The 9928-nt window shown below is 42.3% G+C and overlaps 1 protein-coding gene across 3 annotated transcripts in view; it reads left to right on the forward strand.

Moving 5' to 3' along the window:
- POLH (DNA polymerase eta) overlaps positions 1–9928 on the forward strand; it is a 38595-nt gene that overhangs the window by 18217 nt on the left and 10450 nt on the right. For all 3 annotated transcript variants that reach the window (XM_032140799.2, XM_058432515.1, XM_032140800.1), the window contains 4 exons: positions 2188–2357; positions 5507–5610; positions 9018–9137; positions 9736–9859. In XM_032140799.2, the coding sequence (XP_031996690.1) occupies positions 2188–2357; positions 5507–5610; positions 9018–9137; positions 9736–9859 (518 nt within the window). The remainder of the gene's footprint in view (positions 1–2187; positions 2358–5506; positions 5611–9017; positions 9138–9735; positions 9860–9928) is intronic.

Below are 9928 nucleotides of genomic sequence, written 5' to 3' on the forward strand. Positions count from 1 at the left end.
ATAAATAAATAAATAAATAAAATAAAGTTCCTCAGCACAATGGCTTGCATGTATTTTTCTTTTTTTTTTTAATTACCTATTTTCCTGAAACACCAAGGCTTGCACATATTAAGAACAATGAATACTATCAAAACATCCATCATTTAAAAACTTTATACTAGTTTATTTAAAATATTTACATTTAAAATATTTACGTTAAAATATTTACATTTAAGATATATACTAGTATATATTAGTGAGCCAAGATCATGCCGCTGCACTCCAGCTTGGATGACAGAGTGTGACTCTGTCTCAAAAAATAAAACAATTATGTCTACTTCCTATTATAGATAAAAGGTAAAGGACTTTAATGTGGTACTAGAAAGCTAGCTAGAATAGTTGAAGGAGAGGACTTCATGATAGATAAACTTGCCATAAGCCCTAAAGTATAGATGTGTTTAAGCAAAGGAAAGAAGAACAGAGTTAAAGAATAAGAGCTTGCTGGGAGCAGTGGCTCAGGCCTGTAATCCCAGCACTTTGGGAGGCCAAGGCGGGCAGAACACAAGGTCAGGAGATCGAGACCATTCTTTTTTTTTTTTTTTTTTTTTTGAGACAGAGTCTCGCTCTGTCGCCCAGGCTGGAGTGCAGTGGCGCAATCTCGGCTCACTGCAAGCTCCGCCTCCCGGGTTCATGCCATTCTCCTGCCTCAGCCTCCGAATAGCTGGGACTACAGGCGCCCGCCACCGCGCCCAGCTCGAGATCGAGACCATTCTGGCTGACATGGTGAAACCCCATCTCTACTAAAAATACAAAAAATTAGCCGGGCGTGGTGGCAGGCGCCTGTAGTCCCAGCTACTTGAGAGACTGAGGCAGGAGAATGGTGTGAACCCGGCAGGCAGAGCTTGCAGTGAGGCGAGATCGTGCCACTGCACTCCAGCCTGAGTGACAGAGTGAGACTTCGTCTCAAAAAAAAAAAAAAAAAAAAAAAGACTAAAGAAAACCTGAATAAAATAGGGTGGTGGGTTGCAATGGATATGTGAAATATTTTAAAATAGGCTTTGTTGACTAAATGGCTGCATAATGAGGAATGAAAGAGAGAAAATAAGCCAATATTAATGTGGATTTTAAGCCCTTAATAGAAATAGGGAGTTGGTTGGGACAGAACATTTGAGAAGGAAGACAAAGTTTGATTTTAGTTATGTTTAGTTGGAAACTATAATTAAAAATTCAAGAAAAGTTCTTCTGTAGGGAGTCAGGAAAAGTTCTTCTGTAGGGAGGTAGAGCTAAGGGATTAGAGTGTACATTTGGGGATAGAGATAAAGATTTGTATGTACACAGAGTAAGATATTTTCAAGGTCCTAAGTCCCAAGCAACATCTAACTTAAAACAGCTTATCAAGGGAATAAATCTAGTGCCTCGGAGTGGATTTTAAGTTACTCAGCTGGAATCCACCTCTAAAAACATGTAAATGTTAAAGCTTATATTGAAGCTTGAGTTAATTCTGAATATTTTCTAATTGAAAAAAATATTCTTGGAAAAGATGTTCAAGTGGTTAAATATAGTAGGAGAAAGAAAATTCAAGAGAACTGGGGAGGTAAATGTGTTTACATTACATTTATATTATTTATTTATTTATTTATTTATTTTTTTGAGATGAAGTCTTGCTCTGTTGCCCAGGCTGGAGTGCAGTGGCACAATCTCGGCTCACTGCAACCTCCGCCTCCTGGGTTCAAGCGAATCTCCTGCCTCAGCCTCCCGAGTAGCTGTGGTTGCAGGCCTGCACCACCACCCCCAGCTAATTTTGTATTTTTAGTAGAGACGGGGTTTTGCCATGTTGGCCAGGCTGGTCTTGAACTCCTGACCTCAGGTGATCCACCTACCTTGGTCTCCCAAAGTGCTGGGATTATAGGCGTGAGCCACCGTGCCTGGCCAAAAATGTGTTTTAAAATCATTGCTCATGAAAGACGATATTAATACAAAATATTTGTTTTACATTAGCACTGTAAAATTCAGCCTATGCTGAAGCTAAGCTGTGGGAACACTCTGAAGGAGAAATTGATCTCTCTTATAATTAGTCTTCTAAACTGGCTGCCATTTTTTTGTGAAAACTTATATGTCTAAATACCTGTAATCTAAGCATTTCTACATTAGATAGCACAATTAAATAAATACTTTTTTAAATGTCTAAATGTGACTTCTTCATTTCAGAGGGGATGCGAAAACAAGGCTTATTTCAATGGCTTGATTCTCTTCAGATTGATAACCTCACCTCTCCAGACCTGCAGCTCACCGTGGGAGCAGTGATTGTGGAGGAAATGAGAGCAGCCATAGAGAGGGAGACTGGTTTTCAGTGTTCAGCTGGAATTTCACACAATAAGGTGAAGACTAATAGTAGATTTCAAAGAGAAACATTGATATCCTTAGTCAAATACAGTAGGGACAGCGGGACATTGAAATGACACATAGGCTGGGTGCAGTTGCGCACGCCTATGTGGGTGGATCGCATGAGCCCAGGAATTGAAGAGCAGCCTGGGGAACATGTTGAAACCCAGTTTCTACAAAAAATTAGCCAGGCGTAGTGGTGTACACCTACAGTCCCAGCTACTCAGGAGGCTGAGGTGGGAGGATCAGCTGAGTCCAGGAGGTTGAAGCTGCAGTGAGCCGAAATCATACTACTGTACTTCAGCTTGGGCAACAGTGAGACTGTCTCCAAAAAAAAAAAAAAAAAGTTGTTACACATATACTTTGAATGGATTTCTGTTTAAAATTCATGTTGAGGCCCAAATCAAAGCGTAAGTAATTCTTTAACATGGAAATGGACATTAAATATGTACTTTCCTAAGAAGCAAGCTGAAGGCCGGGCATGGGGGCTCACGCCTGTAGTCCCAGCACTTTGGGAAGCCGAGGCAGATGGATCACCTGAGGTTAGGAGTTCGAGACCAGCCTGACCAATATGGTAAAACACCATCTCTACTAAAAATACGAAAAAAGATAAAATTAGCCGGATGTGGTGCCGTGCACCTGTAGTCCCAGCTACTTGGGAGGCTGAGGCAGGAGAATTGCTTTAACCTGGGAGGTGGAGGTTCCAGTGAGCCAAGATTGTACCACTGCACTCCAGCCTGGGTGACAGAGCAAAGACTCCATCTCAAAAAAAAAAAAAGAAAAACCAATACACTATAAGAACAATTTATATAGCATTTACATTGTACGTTACAGGTGTTATAAGAAATTAAGAGATGATTTAAAGTATACAGAAGGATATACAAAGGTTATACGCAAATACTACACCATTTTATAATATGGGACTTGAGCATTTTATATACGGGACTTGGGGTTTTGGTATCCACTAGGGGTCTTAGAACCAATCCCCTGCAGATATTGAGAGATGACAGTATTTCCTTAATGACTGAACCGTTTGTGGAAAAAAGGAGGCTAGTCTTTGAACTTATATACATTAATGTATTTCTTTTATTTTCACTTGCCCAATTTTTTTTTTTTTTTTTTTTGGGATGGAGTCTCACCGTGTTGCCCAGGCTGGAGTTCAGTGGCCTGATCTCAGCTCACTGCAGCCTCCGCCTCCTGGGTTCAGGTGATTCTCCTGCCTCAGCCTCCCGAGTAGCTGGGATTACAGTGCACACCACCATGCCCGGCTAATTTTTGTATTTTTACTGGAGACAGGGTTTCACCATATTGGCCAGGCTGGTCTGGAACTCCTGACCTCAAGTGATTCACCCACCTCAGCCTCCCAAAGTGCTGGGATTACAGGCGTGAGCCACCATGCCCGGCCACTTGCTGAATATTTTTGTATTATCTTGTTATGTGGAATTGCCTGGGTATTTTATGCTTTTGCCTATTCCCTGTTTTCTTATGAGAACAATAAAAGGAATAATACAATTTTATTAATTTAGACCACTATTTTAATTTAGGATACACAGACAATTCTCAACAATCCAGGAGCAGAATAACTGGTTTTCTGATTAATTATGAATAAAGGGTAGCAAGAGCCCAGGACTTTCATCCCCTTCTAACCAAAGCTCAGTAATTGGGCAGTGGCTGATTATCCCTGGCTGATACCTTCTCCTCCCTTCAATACAAGGAAAGTTGCCAAACTACCCATCTGAATTCTTTTGGTGTTTTTTTTTTCTGGTTGGATGAAGGGAAAGGAAACAATAACTTCAATGTAATTTAAGCCAGACTAAATATTGCCTAGTAGAAGTTCTTAATGAATCTCTCTAATGAATTTAATAATTTTATATTTTAAAACATAATTATAAAAATATAATTTTTAAATTACATTAAAAAAATTAAAAATTATATTTTTATAATTTGCAAAATGATGCCATTGAAGTGCTTTTACTCTTAGAAAAGATTTCTCTTGGCTGAGCACAGTGGCTCACGCCTGTAATCCCAGCACTTTGGGATCCCGAGGCTGGTGGAACACCTGAGGTTGGGAGTTCGAGACCAGCCTGACCAACATGGAGAAACTCCATCTCTACTAAAAATACAAAATTAGCTGGGCATGGTGGCTCATGCCTGTAATCCCAGCTACTCGGGAGGCTAAGGCAGGAGAATTACTTGAACCCAGGAGGTGGAGGTTGCAGTGAGCTGAGATTGTGCCATTGTACTCCAGGCTGGGCAACAAGAGTGAAACTCTGTCTCAAAAAAAAAAAAAAAGAGTTCTCTTGGGAGGCTGAGGCCGGCTGAGAGATCTCGAGGCCATCCTGGCCAACATGGTGAAACCCTGTATCTACCAAAAATACAAAAATTAGCTGGACATGGTGGCACACACCTGTAGTCCCAGCTACTTGGAAGGCTGAGGCAGGAGAATCGTGTGAACCTGGTGCAGGGGAGGTTGCAGTGAGCCAAGATCACGCCACTGCCCTCCAGCCTGGTGACAGAGCGAGACTCTGTCTCAAAAAAAAAAAAAAAAAAAAAAACAGAAAAGAGTTCTCAAGGATTTAAGCTTTTTCATTTTTTAAGTGTTATTTATAAGAAGGTGTTTGTTATTGGGGGATGGTTTTGAGCCCAATCTCTATAACAGATACTAAATTATGATAATTTGTGTTAAATTGGGGACTCAAAACGGACCAGCTATTAATCAAGAAATGTAAATGGGATAGGGTAAAACAAGTATGTTTCCGCATTTTTATATAGACACACTGAGAAATGCATCTTGCTTGAGTTTCTCCTGCAGTTTCTACTTTTCAAACCTCTTGAAGTAGGAATAGATGGGAAGGAAAAAATGACTAGAGGAAAACTGAGAATGGGAGAGATGTGGGAAGAACAGTGAGGATAATGATATTGCGTCATGTTTCCCACTGGGGATGTTGTGGGATACCAAGTTTTAGAGATGTCTTGAGTTTCTGGTTTTATTATTATTTTTTTAATGTAGAAACCATTGGTTACAGCTATTAAGCTCTGTGTGTGTGTGTGTGTGTGTGTGTGTGTGTGTGTTATGTGTATGTTTATATTCACCAACTTTGGTGGGTTGACAGTAACGAGGTTTTTATACTTTGCATGCTTCCAGGTCCTGGCAAAACTGGCCTGTGGACTAAACAAGCCCAACCGCCAAACCCTGGTTTCACATGGGTCAGTCCCACAGCTCTTCAGCGAAATGCCCATTCGCAAAATGTAAGTATTCAGGCAGCACGTTAAATTTCACTTCTATCCATGTGTGGAAACTCTCTGGTTGTGGTTTCTTGTGTTACTAATTAAGGACTGGAGCCAGGGGAAATAGGTACCAGGCAGTTAAAAGGAAAACAACACAGAACATTTTGAAACACACGCTGAGACTTTTATTTTTATTTATTTATTTATTTTTTGAGACAGAGTTTCACTCTTGTTGCCCAAGCTAGAGTGCAATGGCACGGTGTCAGCTCCCTGCAACCTCCACCTCTCGGGTTCAAGCAATTCTCCTGTCTCAGGCTCCTGAGTAGCTGGAATTACAGGCGCCCACCACCATGCCTGGCTAATTTTTGTAATTTTAGTAGAGACAGGGTTTCACCATGTTGGCCAGGCAGATCTCAAACTCGACCTCAGGTGATTTGCCCTCCTCAGCCTCCCAAAGTGTTGGGATTACAGGCGTGAGCCACTGCGTCCAGCCATGCTGAGACTTTTATTGAACCTTCAATTCTGGGTTATCTGTGGCAGATACTTAATCCTGAATTTAAAAAAAAATGAGCCAGGTGTGGTGGCTCACACCTATAGTCCCAGCACTTTTGGTAGGCCAGGGCGGGTGGATTGCTTGAGCCCAGGAGGTCAAAACCAGTCTAAGCAACATTGTGAGACCCCATCTCTATAAAAAATAAATAAATAGGCCGGGTGCGGTGGCTCACGCCTGTAATCCCAGCACTTTGGGAGGCCGAGGCGGGTGGATCACCTGAAGTCAAGAGTTCGAGACCAGCCTAGCCAACATGGTGAAACTCTGTCTCTGCTAAAAATACAAAAATTAGCTGAGCGTGGTGGCGGGTGCCTGTAATCCTAGCTACTCGGGAGGCTGAGGCAGGAGAATCACTTGAACCCAGGAGGCGGAGGTTGCAGTGAGCCAAAATGGCGCCCTTGCACTCCAGCCTGGGTGACAAGAGCAAGACTCCATCTTAAAAAAATATAAAAAAATAAAAATAATAAACCAAGTTTTAGCTATATGTTTAACTTCCCTCTAGACTTTTTAATTTAAGTCTGTTGTTAAGTAACAAAGAGGAATTTTACTTCTTTTCTTTCCTCTAATAGCAAATCAAGGTGTTCAGGGCTGCTGAATTTCAGCTCTCAAAGTAGGCATTAGAGAAGAAGCCAAGTCAAATGAACAGGTTGTGCCTACCAGTTGTGTGGCCTTGACAAGGACTTACAATATTGTAGAAAGGACAAAGTAAAAAGCAATAGTAAAAGTGCTGTCATAAGACTGCATAATTGATAAATGAATTGTGCAGTAGAACAAACTTCACAAAAGAAGGGAGTATTTGGAGATGGATTTATAAAAAGGCATGGGATTTTGTTTTGAGATTTGGCACAATTTGGAGAGTCAGACAAAAACAGCAAAGCAGTACTGATTTGGAGAACTTTTTAGCAGAAAGAGGGGAAAGTATGAGATATTTTCAGTGAACTGGGACCTAAAGTAGTTTAGCTGCACCATATTGAGGAAGATAATGGAAATAGACTGAAAAGATGGTTTAAAGACAGATTACAGGGAGCCTCAAAGGCTGGGCTAAAGAATTTTGACTTTTTTCAGCCGGGCGCGGTGGCTCAAGCCTGTAATCCCAGCACTTTGGGAGGCTGAGGCGGGCGGATCACGAGGTCAGGAGATCGAGACCATCCTGGCTAACACGGTGAAACCCCGTCTCTACTAAAAACACACAAAAAAATTAGCCGGGCGTGTTGGCGGGCGCCTGTATTCCCAGCTACTCAGGAGGCTGAGGCAGGAGAATGGCGTGAACCCAGGAGGTGGAGGTTGCGGTGAGCCGAGATCGCGCCACTGCACTCCAGCCTGGGGGACAGAGAAAGACTCCGTCTCAAAAAAAAAAAAAAAAAAAAAAAAAAAAAACAGTCTCGCTCTGTTGCCCAGGCTGGAGTGCAGTGGCACGATCTTGGCTCACTGTAGCCTCCACCTCCTGGGTTCAAGCAATTCTCCTGCCTCAGCCTCCCGAGTAGCTGGGACCACAGCTGCATGCCACCACGCCCGACTAATTTTTGTATTTTTAGGAGAGACAAGGTTTCACTATTTTGGCCAGGCTGGTCTCAAACTCCTGGCCTCCAATGATCCGCCTGCCTTGGCCTCCCAAAGTGCTGGGATTACAGGCATGAACCACTGTGCCCAGCTGACTGTTTATATTTAGGTTGTGTATTCCCTTTTTTTTTTTTTTTTTTTGAGACAGAGTCTTGCTCTGTCTCCCAGGCTGGAGTGCAGTGGCACAGTTAAGAGCTCACTGCAGCCTTAACCTCCTGGGCTCCAGCAATCCTCCTGCCTCAGCCTCCCAAGTAGCTGGGACCACAGGCACATGCCACCATGCCCACTTAATTTGCTGGAGTACAGTGGCACAATCTCGGCTCACTGTAACCTCTGCCTCCTGGGCTCAAGTGATCCTCCCACCTCAGCCTCCCAAGTAACTGGGACTACAGCTGCATACTAGCACACCTGACTAATTTTTTTTTTTTTTTTTTTTTTGAGATGGAGTCTCGCTCTGTCGCCCAGGCTGGAGTGCAGCGGCGCGATCTCGGCTCACTGCAAGCTCCGCCTCCCGGGTTCACGCCATTCTCCTGCCTCAGCCTCTCCGAGTAGCTGGGACTACAGGCGCCCGCCACCACGCCCGGCTAATTTTTTATATTTTTAGTAGAGACGGGGTTTCACCATGGTCTCGATCTCCTGACCTCGTGATCCGCCCGCCTCGGCCTCCCAAAGTGCTGGGATTACAAGCGTGAGCCACCGCGCCTGGCCACACCTGACTAATTTTTTTGTATTTTTTTGTAGAGACAGAGTTTCGCCGTGTTGTTCAGACTGTTCTCAAACTCCTGGGCTCAGGTGATCCACTCGCTTCGGCCTCCCAAGTGCTGGGACTACAGGAGTGAGCCACTGCACCCGGCCTTAATTTTTTTTGTAGAGTTGGGGTCTTACTTTGTTGCCCAGGCTGGTCTCAAACTCCTGGACTCAAGCAATCTTCCCGCTTTGGCCTCCCAAAGTGCTGGGATTATAGGTGTGAGCCATTGTGCCCGGCCAGATTATATATTCTTAAGTAAAGTTTTAGCCATGGAAGGGATTTATTTTGTGTTTGGGATTTTAATCCCCAAACAGGACAGCAGGTGTTGTACAATTGAAAGTTTTATATGCACTTTACTTGATAGTTAATCAAGGACTTTAACTTTTTGGTTATGTTATTGTTAATCTTCTTCTCAAATTCTAACTCCCAGAGTAACTGAATTCTCAGAATATATGCTTATTTGTCCTGAACCTTTTGGAGAGTTAGTTACAAAGTAGAATATCTTTATGTTTGCTGCTAATTAGATATTTATGATGTGACCTATCAATTCTTTGTCTCCTTTGTTATCAGCCGTAGTCTTGGAGGAAAGCTAGGGGCCTCTGTCATTGAGATCCTAGGGATAGAATACATGGGTGAACTGACCCAGTTCACTGAATCCCAGCTCCAGAGTCATTTTGGGGAGAAGAATGGGTAAGTGATTCATTTTTTTTTTTATCATAACTTTTACGGACATGCTACATTCAAATATAGACAAAATAATCTAGTAAAATCTAGACCTATCTTTAGGTTAACATTTGTTTCTTGAGATAATTTCACTGGTTCTTCTTGCTTTAAAATCTTGGGTCACTATGGCCCGTCAGTCTAGTTTTTTCCATGTACCTAGGTGGTTGATAGATAAGATTTGTTACTTTGATGCCTGAGTATATACTAATTACATCATTCATGCATGCTGAGATGCTATATTCTCTTAAAATCCTTGTGTTTAATGCCCTAGCAAGCACACACACACTTTGGGATATGAATTAGTGGCTTGCTTGGCATTTTTCCAAAAATACAAATGCTGACTTGGCTTTAGAAAACAGAACCAGTGTTCTCATTGTCCATATATTGCACTGGAATTCACTGAGAAGGGCAGGGGTTTTGTCAGAGTTCCAGTACACTAAATTTTGGACAAGGTTTTCCTTTTTTATGAAAAAGATAAAAGGGCAATATAATATAGTTATTTGGTTTTGTTTTAACAAGAATAATCATTTAATTTCACCTTAACGTTTTTTGCTGGTCTTATTAGGTCTTGGCTATATGCCATGTGCCGAGGGATTGAACATGATCCAGTTAAACCCAGGCAACTACCCAAAACCATTGGCTGTAGTAAGAACTTCCCAGGAAAAACAGCTCTTGCTACTCGGGAACAGGTAAGCAGGCATTCTTGACAGAACATTACCTCTTTTAAAAGGGTCAGTGGGTAGGTTTTCGTAGCTGTG

The sequence above is a fragment of the Hylobates moloch genome, unplaced genomic scaffold (genome assembly GCF_009828535.3).
Source record: "Hylobates moloch isolate HMO894 unplaced genomic scaffold, HMol_V3 SCAFFOLD_20, whole genome shotgun sequence".
Classification (NCBI taxonomy): Eukaryota; Metazoa; Chordata; class Mammalia; order Primates; family Hylobatidae; genus Hylobates; species Hylobates moloch.